The 13,944-nt window shown below is 39.6% G+C and overlaps 1 protein-coding gene across 1 annotated transcript in view; it reads right to left on the reverse strand.

Annotated features, from left to right (window-relative positions):
• The window catches only part of ufm1 (ubiquitin-fold modifier 1), a 28,493-nt gene extending 27,314 nt beyond the window's left edge, over window positions 1-1,179 (reverse strand). The window contains exons 1-2 of the mRNA XM_080435217.1: window positions 1,129-1,179; window positions 967-1,023 (exon numbers count right to left, since the gene is read on the reverse strand). Of these exons, the coding sequence (XP_080291343.1) occupies window positions 967-1,023; window positions 1,129-1,130 (59 nt within the window). The 5' untranslated portion in view covers window positions 1,131-1,179. The remainder of the gene's footprint in view (window positions 1-966; window positions 1,024-1,128) is intronic.
• Between the last annotated feature and the right edge of the window lie 12,765 nt (window positions 1,180-13,944).

Raw genomic sequence — 13,944 nt, forward strand, 5'->3', positions numbered from 1 at the left:
CCATTCTATATACCGCCGATTTGCCTGTAATACCGCCGGATTTGCCCCGGGGCGACTGTGTTTTGGGGCGAGCGTTTTGGTATTCCCCCGTCGATGCGCCACGATAAACAAGGAAGTGCAGTGGATCAAATAGAATCACTTTTCGGTTATTGCATCGTCTATTTCTCACTTCAAATGTTTTCAAAAACATTCTTGAGAGCAACGTTTAGTTGTAAATGACATTGGTTGTTTGTTTACATGGCTGTCATGTTGGATAAAGTATAAAACCAAGCAGCGCAGGTTGGCACAAGCAGGTGTTCTGAGTCTCTGATTACACAGCGGTCCGTTATAGAGCTCATCGGTCATTATCAAGAAATAATGACCGATGACTGACCAATCAGAATCGAGCATTCAACCAAGCCGTGTAATAAACTTACTTATATGTTATGTTATGTTATGTTAACTCAGTTAGACCCAGTGCAGGTGGTTATTGTAATCTGCACCGTTACCCTGTGTTTCATACTGCTGTTGCTGCTACGACAGCTTCATTTCTTAACCACTTAAAACCCCAGCATCCATAGTTTGGAAAGCTTTTGCTGAAAACAGCAGATCGACAAGCCCACATTTCCCCCACAATAACAGAAAACAGAAAAGACACTAGTATAGAGCCCTGCCCCTGAGGGACTCCGGGTCAACCATATGGGGTTTAAGTGGTTAGTCAATAAAGGTTTCTCTATCTATATCTATATATCTAAGTACAATGAGTTAGACACCATTTCAATTTCAGCTCTACTGTACATTAGGCTCATCCAGTATAACATTAGATGTATGTGTTTATGCACACACACACAAGTTAACAAACACACACACACACACACACACACACACACACACACACACACACACACACACACACACACACACACACACACACACACACACACACACACACACACACACACACACACACACACAATGATTACTCACACTTTGTATGGAAGCCGGGGGTCCGACGTCAGAGTGATTTTAAACGTTACTTTAGACCTGAAGAAGAGAAACAGAAACACAGTTAATATCAGCTCTCTGTTGACTCAACACCGGTGCGTTTTATTTACACTGACATTTAGATAAAACATGAACAAAACTCACATCTTTGCTGTGAGGTGTTGTCGTCTGCAGTGTGTTGTGTGTATAAAAGCGACCCGGAAGACCGAAGGACCCCAATGAGGACCCCAATGTACACGTCATATTAGCCATGGATCCAAGACGGACCGTCATGGATGAACTTCACCATAATGTTTGCACTTTCTTCCTTTTTGCCCCGTACATCTACATAAACGTTCAAATTTCAAATATAAAGTGCTTACCCTATGGCCACGGATGTTACAATTATGTACGGGCCCTCAAAAATACCTGTATCTTCCGTATTGTTCAATAAGAAGCATTTTAATCCGATAGGTGGCTATTTTCCTCGAGAGCTAATCTATCAGAGTGCATTACACCTCCCAACCAATAGGGTCGTGTAGTTGAAAGCATATGGAGAAAATGGCCACCGATCGGATTGAAATGCTTTTTATTGAAGAACACGGACGATACGGGTTCTTTTGAGGGCCCGTATATTATTGTAACATTTGTGGCCATGGGGTATGCACTTTATTATATTAAAATCTGAACGTTTATGTGATGTATGGGCAGTAAATACAGAAAAAGCAAACACCAGGTTAAAGTTCATCCATGACAGTCATATAATATATGACAGTCATGTATCAGGGCTAACGTCATCTGTCACTTTCTATTTCACGTTAATTTCTTCTTATATTTCAATTATAGCTTCCAAATGTATGGTGATCCCTCTATTTGTACTGAATATACGAAGGAATTTAACTATAAATATTATTATGCTCTTGTCTCATACTCACCACCAGACAGGCATTATTTCTAGGCGCCTATCAGTTACCGTAAAGGACGGAGAGCAAGCGCACTGGGTATTGATATTATGGCTGAACATCAGAAGTAGATTTCATGTTTTATCAACGGTGGGAAAAGTATACAAATTTAAGTAAAAGTATCAATACTGCAATGTAGAAATACTCTGTTACAAGTAAAAGTCTGGACTTATATTGACTTAAAGGGCAAGACCACTTTGGTAGAGGTTTGGGTTGTGTAGTTACCTCGCCATGATGTAACTCCAAAGGTGGTCAAGAAATAAAAAATAATTGCTGCATTGATTAGAAATTGATAATTCTAAAATATGCTCCGCATTGACTTACATTGTATGATTGATTGATTGATTGATGTACTTTATTTAGTAAGACATGAGAACATCAGTAGGGAAGTACAAATTCACAATACAAGGTCTACTAAACTGGGAGTCTCATTAAGCACTGAGCTTGTTTAAGATGAGATCCCCATGCACACAAATCATGATGACATATAAGAGACAGACAGATATACACATTACTATACAGAAAGTCATACGATCAGCTTACAGGTTACTGGTATGAAAAGTGAAAAAAGAAAGTACAAAAGAAGAAAAAAGAAAAGGGGGGGGGTATGGGGGGTCGGTTAAGACTTAGACAGGGACCATTTTCGAATTGCAGCCTCCTGAAGGTGTATCTTTAGGGCAGTTTTGAAGGTGAGTAGGGTTTTACACTCCTTTACTGAGAGCTGTTTCAGTGTACAATGTAAGTCAATGGGGAGCATATTTTTAATTATCAATTTCTAATTAATGGAGCACTTATTTTTCATTTCTTGTCCACCTTTGGAGTTACATCATGGCAAGGTAAACACAAACCAAACCTCTACCAAAGTGGTCTTACCCTTTAAGTGAAAGCACAAAAGTATTGGTATACAAATGTACTTAAAGTACCAAAAGTACAATGTACTCATTATGCAGAATGTCCCATTTTACAAGTTTTGTCAAATCTAAAATCTTTTGAAAATAGCAGATCTACAAGCTCTTACCAGGCTCTGATATGTAGTGGAGTAGAACAAAAGTACTGAAAATTGGAAATACTCCAGTAAAGTAAAAGAACTACCTCAAAATTGTACTTAAGTAGGCTACAGTACTTGTGTAAATGTAATTAGTTACTTAACACAACTTTTTTAAATGATTTAATTAAAGCGGCACTATGTCACTTTCTTTTTTTTTTATGAATAAAATGAAATTTTGTCCAATCTGTATGGTAGAGTATGTTAATACAATATAACTTATACAATTGGGGTGGTTGTATTTTGTCTCCCTGCTCTTCTATTGAGACATTTAGATCGTGTCAAAGGTCATGTCTCACCTATAGACACAGGATCTGACACTAATTTTGACCTGATGGTCAAGATTCAATTTATCCCAGGTAGGCGCTATTAGCTCAATGGTAAAAATGTCAGCACTTGCACAGGAAACAGGGTTCAAATCCAGGGTAGGAGAGGAAACTTTTTTCTGCAATACACAAAAATCACAGAAGTAGAGCGAGAGAGAAAGAGAGAGAGAGAGAGAGAGAGAGAGAGAGAGAGAGATTGTTATTTTACTGTAGGTGGTATGGTTGAGGGGGCGACTGCCCCCGGGCCAAGGACTCCCGGAGGGCCCATCACATCTACCTTCATTTTCTGTTAGGACTGCACAGGCCCCTGGCATGTCAGGCAGGCACGTCACATAATATGTGATGGTTGGTTGAAGCAGGTTCCATCCACAATGACTTGATCGCTGTCCGTGGTGCTGAACTCTTAGGTGTTGTGTAATGTTATTTTGTTTCCTTTTTTTGGGCGGTGAAACCGCCCCTATAAGTGAGATTTGGAAAAATGTACAAATATCTTGGGCAGTGAAACCGCCCCTAAAAGTGAGGTTTGGAAATTTGTACAATTATCCTGCGCTGTGATTGGCCAATCACAATCTATTCAGGACTGTGATTGGCCAGTGTCACATGACACATGTGCATAGCCCTATATAAGCAACCATAACTTAAAAAAAACCATAAATTGGTTTTTTTTAAGTTATGGTTTTGTCCATCATAAAGAGTTTCAATAAATGTATTTATCTTTTGTACATGATTGATCGACTCCATTCAGTATTGTGATTAGCTAGCAAGACACATGCTGTGATTGGCTAGTGATACATATGACGAAACTAATCTAAAACCACTGTGATGTAACACTAGTATATTACTTAGTATACTGTCCATGTCGTGAGAACAGTAAAGTAGAAGTCAAAGATCACTATGGCTGAAATGAGAAAAGGGAAAACCGATATTGAGAAGAAAATAGAAAGTCTTCCTAGAAGTGGCTCTTTAAGATCAAAGCATATATCAGAAAAGGTTAAAGATGGAATTGTGACAAAGCATAGATCTGTCCAAGGTTACAGAAGAATTTCAGGCAAACCTAAGATTTCTAAGAACACAGTTACCAACATAATCCATAAATGTAAGAGACGAGACTTGGTGAGAAACGTAAAGAAGAACCCAAAAAAGGAAAAGCAAAAGGATAAAATGATAATGGTAAGATCAAAGGGTATTCCAGAAGAGCTCAAAGACAGAATTGTGGCAAAGCACAGATCTGGCCAAACTTACAAAATAATTGCCGCTGCAGTTAAGATTTCCTGTAACACAGTAGCCAAGATAATCGGTAAATGGAAGATGTTTGAGAAAAGCAAGAATGCTATCAAGAATGCAAACAATGTTATTGCCAAAAAGATTTTGTTTCAAAAGATATTTAGACTTCCCACTTCATTAATGCCAGCTACACGAGACAGACTTATTAATATTCCCATAGAAGACAATGATGTAATGAACACTCTGCACACTCTTCCGAGAACTCCATCTCAGGCAGGAATAACTACCATTGATGTCAAGATGTTAAGTGGCTCTTTCAGATCAAAGCATATATATTGGTTGACTCCATTCAGTATTGTGGTTAGCTAGGAAGACCCCGCCCACTTCACACAGGGTGTGATTTTTATATATGTTTTAACTAATCAAACTAAAAATGCATTAAATAGCATTTAATTAAATCACATGCCTTGAATTTGTGTGAGGAAAAATGTAGGCTTGTAAGCCCCACAGTTGTGGGCATGACTGTTGGTGATGTAACGTCATGCTTTAATGGGTTATTTGGCATCATAAAGCAATATTATAGGGGTCTGCAACCTTTTTGCAACCTTTTTGACAATAACAATGTTGTATACAGGACAGGACAGGTTAGGAAAAGCTTTTCCTAACCTGTCCTGTCCTGTATACCAGGGGTCTTCAACAGGGAGTCCAGGATCCCTAGGGGGTCCTCAGAGTTACTAAACGGGGGCCACCAAATCTTTGAGTGATAGGATTTCTTTTTTTACATTAACACCTTCAACCTTAAAATCCCTATTCTGAGGGGAAATAGCCGAAAATAGCAGATCTACAAGCTCACAACACCTCGCGCTGCGAGGCGTTGTGAGCTGGTAGGTCGGCTATTTTCGGCAAAGAGGTTTTGTGTAGAAGGAAAAAAGAGCAGATCAAGTACAGAGCCAACGATTAGAAGTATTGACTTGAGGGTTTAAGTGAAATAAACAAAAAACATTAGTTCACACAACACTGTTGAAATCTATGAAAAGGTTTAATCTGCAACACAAATACAATATGTAGAGGGGTCCCTGCTTCATCTCTCTCTCAGCTAGGGGGTCCTTGGCCTGAAAAGGATGAAGACTCCTGCTGTATACAAGATTGTTTTTGTCTTGAGTGACAATTAAATGTATAATAATGTCGATATGGCATGACTATCAAGAAAATAAAAAACATGGCACTTCATGTCAAACAGGTTGCTGACCGCGGCTCCTTAATGCCACAAAGTGCATTGCAGTAAACGGCATCAACAAACAACAACAACAACAGGGTAAGTGGTCTGGAGAAAGAATGCCAAGAAAACAAGTAAGTGCTACAAAGTACTTATTCTATGCTTAAATCAGGTTTATTTTAGTTTTTATTGAGCTTTTCATTTCTTCTGCCCCATATGTTTTATTTCTTACTCCTTAAATGTTGTTCTGTTGTTGTCATTCGCTATTCTCTGTTGCTCAACCCTTTCTAACTTTTGTCTCATAAGTAGGCCTACGAATGGCTAAATAAACTAGAAAAAGTGCTCCTCGGAGCACAGGTCTCCGCCAGGTCAGGTAGGTTATTGTGGGCCAGCAATGTTCAGAATTTGCCATCAGGATGGAATATGAAAAATCGGACGGAATCATCTTGATCACTTGACTATAGAGATAATGTGTACTGATTTGCATGATGTTTGGACAAAATTTGTAGGAGTAATATAAAAAAAAATTGGCCTCCTGGTGGCGCTATAATAGGGCAATGTTAAAAGGGTGGTGTTTGTTCTTCAACGTAGTGCGAATGTACGTGCAAAGTTCCACCGCAATCGATTTGCGGCATTTTGTTCAAAACGGGCCACTCCTGCAAACCTTAGATGTCAATGTTAGCCAATCAGGATGGAATATGAAAAATCAAACAGATCCATCTTGATCACATGACTATAGAGATCATGTGTACCGATTTGCGTGAAATTTGGATAAAATCTGAAGGCTTAATCTCAAAATATGTGTTTTACATAAGTCGGCCTCCTGGTGGCGCTATAAAAGGCTAATGTGAAAAATGCAGGGCAGATGTTTTTCCTTGGCCTCAAGGGAGTATGCGTGCAAAGTTTCACGCAGATCGGTTTAGTTACAGTTAAAAGTGCAATTTGGCCTTTTATAGCGCCACCATGAGGCTGATTGGAAAAGTGCCATTTCTTCCTCGGCCTAGTGGGAATGTGCGTGTGAACTTTCACGGAAATTGCAAGCTGCAAGCTGTGATTTGAGGCATTTAGTTCAAAATGGACCAGTTCTGCAAACTTTGGAAGCCAACCTTAGCCAATCAGGATGGAATATGGAAAATCAGATAGATCTGTGTTGATCACATGACTACAGAGATACTGTGTACTGATTTGCGTGATGTTTGGATAAAATCTGTAGGAGTAATATAAAAAAAGATATTTTGCACAAATCGGCCTCCTGGTGGCGCTATAACAGGGCAATGTAAAATATTTGGGGCAGAGGTTCTGAATTGGCATCCAGGGAGTGTGTGTGCACAGTTTCGCAGCGACCGGGCCAACGGTTTCGGAGATTAGCCGCTCGCAGACAGATGGACACACGGACACACGGACACACGGACGGACGGACGGAGGGTAAAACATACTCTCTCGCCATGCCTTTTGGCCTGGCGGAGACAATAAATACAGTGTATTTGCATTAAGACATTCCATCTCTGATAATACTGAAAGAAAGACGATGTTATCCTGACTGGTAAAAGTTTTCTTTCTTTCTTTCTTTCTTTCTTTCTTTCTTTCTTTCTTTCTTTATTGTCTCCGCCAGGCCGAAAGGCATGGCGAGAGAGTATGTTTTACCCCCTGTCCGTCCGTCCGTCCGTCCGTCCGTCCGTCCGTCCGTCCGTCCGTCCGTCCGTCCGTCCGTCCGTCCGTCCGTCCGTCCGTCCGTCCGTGTGTCCGTCCTGTCCGTCCGTTAGCAGCTAATCTCTGGCACCGTTGGCCCGGCCGCTGCGAAACTGTGCACGCACACTCCCTGGATGCCAACTCAGAACCTCTGGCCCAAATTTTTCAGATTGGCCTGTTATAGCGCCACCAGGAGGCCGATATGTGCAAAACACATTTATTGATACTACTCCTACAGATTTTGTCCAAACATCACACAAATCGGTACACAGTATCTCTATAGCCATGTGATCAACACGGATTTATCCAATTTCCCATATTCCATCTTGATTGCCTAAGATTGGCTTCCAAAGTTTGCAGGATTGTTCCATTTTGAACAAAATGCCTCAAATCATGAACGCAGCTTGCGATTTCCGTGAAATTTCACACGCACATTTCTATTAGGCCCACGAAGAAATGCCACCCTTTTCACATTGGCCTGTTATAGCGCCACCAGCAGGTCTAATTTTGCAAACATATTTTGGAACAAAATGCCTCAAATCATGAATGCAGTGTCCGATTGCAGTGAAAAGCCCTTGAACAAATGGCACCCTTTTCACATTGGCCTATTATAGCGCCACCAGGAGGCCACAATAACGTACCTGACCTGGCGGAGACCTGTGCTCCGAGGAGCACTTTTTCTAGTTTTGTTTTTGTATAGCACATATTTCAACAAGCCTTTTACACAAAACATTAAGCGTTGGGACACATACAGAACATTAAGACACTGCAAAAGAAACACATTATAAAAGGATATTTGAATACAATCACAAATAAGAAGAATATTAAGTTAAAAGAAAACAGAAAGATAAGAGAATGAAATTACAGTGCAGCAAACAAATTACAAATCTCCAAAGGCGCAGCAAAGCGAACAGTCTTTCTCCTTTCATTTAAAATAATTGAGAGTTGTTGCAGACCTGCAGTTTTCTGGGAGTTTGTTCCAGATTGTGTGGTGCATAAAAAGTAAAAACGTAACACTCCTGCTTCTCCACGTTTATTTCTGACTCCTCGGGTTAGAACTAAAAGAAATGAAGTATCCATTGTAGTTAGAGAGAGAGATCAACCAGGTGCTCAATGGCGATAAAAGTTTAGTTAAAACATAAAACTTGAAAAAGAGGAAGGATAGACCCGAACTAGTCTTCATCAGGGCAAGTAATTGACACCGATGAATACCAGCTCTGGTCGAAACATGTTGGCGTTTGTAGACATGATTAAGGTACTTTGATTTGCCCTCTCCTCTGTTATGTTTGCTCGGAGCTTTCCTCTTTATCCATTGTAGTTGTTAGTCATTTCCTGTGTGTGATTAGAGAGTTATGCCTAATTCACACTCTGCTACTGTACAACTATCAATTATTTTCTTAGCTTTATTCTATCGATTACTTTGTTGATTTATTGAATAATTGAGATGCATGCATGTTTTTTTTGTACATATTTCTTAGTTTTTTAACAACAAATGACATGAACAATTCTAATTTGAAGTGACAAATTAGCTTGTAGTGAGCTTGTAGATCTGCTATTTGTTTGGAAATTGGGTAACATTTTCACCAATAATGACTTGCCCCAAATGCCCCAAAGGTTTTTTAAATTAATACAATGTAATTTTGTCCAATCTCTATGGTAGAGTATGTTAATACAATACAACTTATACAATTGGGGTGGTTGTATTTTGTCTCCCTGCTCTTCTATTGAGACCTTTAGATCGTGTCAAAGGTCATGTCTCACCTAGACACAGGATCTGAAACAAATTTTTACCTGATGGTCAAGATTGAATTTATCCCCTGAGCAAGCAGGCCGGCTCTATTAGCTCAATGGTAAAAATGTCAGCACTTGCACAGGAAACCGGGTTCAAATCCGGTGTAGAAGAGGAAAGTTACATAATCACTTCCAGCCCTTCTGTGTGTTGCATGTGCAATGATGGGGTCGACTGCGAACAACAATAACTGATTTCCAAGCTAACAAAGGCATCACATGTAAATCCGGGGTGCGATGTGTTATAAATGAAGGGTCAGTGTTCACTCAGTATGCAAAATGTGAGCAACACAGGCTCTGTGTCTAGAAGCATCACATTAACATAGGCCTAGTGAGAGGAGGTCTCATGGGCATAGAGAGAAGTGCCAATTAGACACTGACACAAATAGACTTCTATTCAAAGCTAAATAGATGCACACACACACACACACACACACACACACACACACACACACACACACACACACACACACACACACACACACATAATGCAACAAATTTTGTGTATTATATGCGCCCAAAACTCAGTAATGAGCCCATACTGTTACTGTTTTTCCAATATAAAAATAGAAATGTGGATCTCAACATTTTGCTCCTGTGTTTGACTAGTTGATAATCTGAGTCCCAGCACTCAGTGATTCATTAGGTATACGTCTAAAAGCTTTACTGTATGTCAGTGGGAAGTGATGTAACTTTGGTATACATTAGAAGGTTTCTGCCAACATTAAAGATAACATGAGTCATGATCAGTGGTGGAAAAAGTACTCAAATGTTTTACTTAAGTAAAAGTATCAATACTGCAATGTAGAAGTAAAAGTCCGGAATTCAAAATTTACTTGAGTAAAAGTACAAAAGTATTGGTATCAAAATGTACTTAAAGTACCAAAATTAAAAGTACTAAAATGTTTGAAAATAGCAGATCTACATGCTCACAACGCGTCGCGATGCGACGCGTTGTGAGCATGTAGATAGGCTATTTTCAAATAGCCTAGGTATAAAATAGGGCTAAAGTGGTTAATGTATGTTTTATAATGTACTAATTTATATCTGCGAATAAGTTACATTCTGTGAATACGTTTTCAAATAATTGTAGTGGAGTAAAAGTACAATATTTGCCTCTGAGATGTAGTGGAGTAGAAGTAAAAGTATAGACAATTGGAAATAGTCCAGTAAAGTAAAAGTACCTCAAAATTGTACTTAAGTACAGTACTTGAGTAAATGTACTTAGTTACTTTACACCACTGTAGTCCAGGCATTTTAGGTCAAAATGGGGGTCAACCTCCCCACTAATTGCAACAAAACCAAACTCAGCTGATTTTGTATCCTCAATATGTCCTGAATCACAGAAAAAAAGTCGCAAGGAATCGTATGAAGGGAAAGTTTTTAAAATGACCTCTAACGCTTTTTGGCCCTTTCTGCTAGATTTGACTATGCTGTATTTGTTCCTTGCAGCAAAACAAGGATACAGAATATCAGTGACAAGAATTTATTATGATCACATAATCACACAACTGATCAAGTACTGATCAAACAACTCAATTAAATTATGCGCACACAATATCACACTACAGAATGTCAAAATGCTTAAATAGGTGATGTCACAATTTCCCATTGACGCCCATGTTAAAAAAGGATTTGAGCATGTTTTCTTGTCTAATTTCCACAAAAAAGGTTCAATACTGCCCACTATCAACCAGAAACCGTTGGATGTAGTACAGCGCTTGTAAAAATAAAAAATAAAAAAGCCTTAACCCTTCGAGTGCTATTGCTGCATTTTATGCATTGTTATGAACTAATGTTCATTTCATATACATTTTTATGTGAAGCACTTTAAGCTGCATTTTCTGTATGAAAGTGAAATAAAGTTATTATTATTATTAATATTATTAATATTATTATTATGAAGTGAATTAAAAATGTTTTAGAAATCAGAACTTTGATTTTTTTTTTTGTATTACTAAATCCGAAAATAGTCTGGCACTGTCTGGCACTGTGAAATCCACCTGAGGTTTCGGAGGACAATCCCTGATTGAACTATGGTGAACTTCATCATGGAGATGCTGTCAAACCGCAGCTTCGCTCTACAGACCAGTAATGGCCAGCACAGCTGGCTCAGATGACTGAGGAATGGTATTCCGTAAGGGTGTGTTCTCTCCTCAATGCTGTAACATCTACATCTATGACCTACCAGATACAACATGGGGCGGCAGTGGCTCAGGGGTAGAGTGGCCAGGGTAGAGTGAACTGGAAACCGCAAGGTTCCCAGTTCGATCTCGGGCTGGGGGGCTCCCCCAGAGTTAGTGTCGAAGTGTCCTTGAGCAAGACGCTGAACCCCTAATTGCTCCCGATGAGCAGGTTGGTGCCTTGCATGGTTTCCTCCGCCATGTGTGTGTGAATGGGTGAATGTAATGCACAATCTATGTAAAGTGCTTTGGATGAAAGCGCTATACAAATGCACCATTTACCGTTTACCATTTACAACATGAAAAAAATATGGTTATGTGGACGACCTAGCCATCATGCTGAGATGACTAACATGGAAGCAAAGACCAACAGGATGGCCATAGCTGAATGGGTAGAGAGCCAGCCTCAGAAGCAGATGGTCTCAAGTTCGATTCCCGGCCCTGCCAAGTTGTTGATGTGTCCCGATGACAATACACTGAACACTTCTGAAACTTAATTTCTCCCACGGGATCAAATAGGTCTAATTATAATTGAAGGTGATGGAAGACGGTCTCAACCAAGACATGGGCACCATGGTAGCCTACCTCCGCAGGTGGCGTTTGTAGCTCAGCATTGGCAAGACAGTGTCGGCGGCATACCATCTTCGCAACAGAGAAGATGGTATCTTCACAACAAAATCACATGCGCAGTGCTTCACATAAGAATGTATATGAAATGAACATGAAAACCGAGTGCATACAAATGCATAATGCATAACATACAGAAATGGCACTTGAAGGGTTAAGATTAGTTTTTTTAAACAAGCACTGTAATGCATCCAACACCGTTTCTGGTTGATAGTGGACAGTATTGAACCTTTTGTGTGGAAATTAGACAAGGAAACATGCTTAAATATTTTTTAACATGGGCGTCAATGGGAAATTGTGACATCAGCACATCACCTATTTAAGCATTTTTCAATATGTTCCACCACTGGGATTTCTTAGGACTTTTGATATGTTATAACTAACATATTTATGAAACAAAAAAAGTTGAAAGAGTTTCTGTTGCAATTTGTCCTAGGTTAACCCCTTATTATCCATAGAATGCCTATACTTAATATGCCTGTTTAGAATGGGCCACTTAATTGCAGCACTTAATAAAAACCGCTCATCCAAACAAGTTCAAACTTGATACTGCATTTCTCTGGGTCCTCAGCAACACACCTGCCAAATGTCGACTTCATACAGTGTTCGGTTTTCAAGATATATAATTGTATGTGTAATAACAGTGTGGATGGCGGCCATTTTGAAATTTCCCCACATGCAATTCCTTGCGACTTTTTTCCTCTCATTCAGGACATATTTAGGACACAAAATCAGTTGTGTTTGTTTTTGTTGCAATTAGTGGGAGGTCAAGTGCCAATATTACTGGACTACTGGTCATGATCACCCGTTAGATATAAGAGCCAATAGGAGAGAGAGAAGCCCACATATTGGTACCTTTGGGAAGTCTTCTAAAGCGCTATGCCACTTTCAACCTGGCGTTTTAATTTTGGGCATTACATTTTTTTTTAAACAGTTTCAAATCACAATGTTGCTAAAATAGCAGATTTACAAGCTCAAAATGTGACACAGCTTGTAGATTGACTATTTTCTATGATTAAGTATAAAATAGGGCTTAAAGCAGCACTATGTAACTTTTTTTAATGAATAAAATGTATTTTTTTCCAATCTGTATATAGCTAGAGTATGTTCTTAATACAATATAACTTATACATTTGGGGTGGTTGCATTTTGCCTCTCTGCTCTTCTATTGAGACATTTAGACCGTGTCAAAGGTCATGTCTCACCTAGACATAGGATCTGAATTTTGACCTGATGGTCAAGATTCAATTTATCCCCTGAGCAAGCAGTCTCAATGAATGGTTAAGATTTCAAAACCTGCACAGGAAACCGAGTTCAAATCCGGGGTAGAAGAGGAAGGGCTTAAAGTGGTTAATTGACTGCATACTCGGTACAATGGTGTCGCTTCCCAGAAAGAACAGATCTTCAAGCTAAGAAGACGTTGCATCACATGACGCATTACTACCTTTAAGATGTGTTCTTTTCGAAAGGCGACAGCATCATGCGATGGATAAATGTGTCTTTTATCTGGGAAAAATGGAAAAAGTACTCAAATGTTTTACTTAACACTGGGTGAAAAGCAATGATTTTGGGAGGGTATTCCTCAGGCATACCCCTGATACTTATGGGAGTATGTGTGTGTATGTTGCCCTCATTCATTAATGTACCACCTCCCACATACCTCCCACATATCCAGGTAAATGTACCATTTCTGAGACATTCATTTGCATTCACCCCCTGTGGTGTCTGCCAGCAAGGACCTCACACACCCCACCCCTCCCACCCCTCCCACCCCAACCACTTCTGAGCATGTGCAGAAAACTACATTTGATTGGAAGCTGTGGCTTATAACCCCACACACCCACCCAACAATTCTGCATGCTAATTCGTGTATAAACCCCCTAGTTTATACCCCCCCCACTGAGGGGGTTTATAGCACCCC

Source organism: Gymnoscopelus braueri (assembly GCF_963280865.1).
Source record: "Gymnoscopelus braueri genome assembly, chromosome: 8".
Lineage (NCBI taxonomy): Eukaryota > Metazoa > Chordata > Actinopteri > Myctophiformes > Myctophidae > Gymnoscopelus > Gymnoscopelus braueri.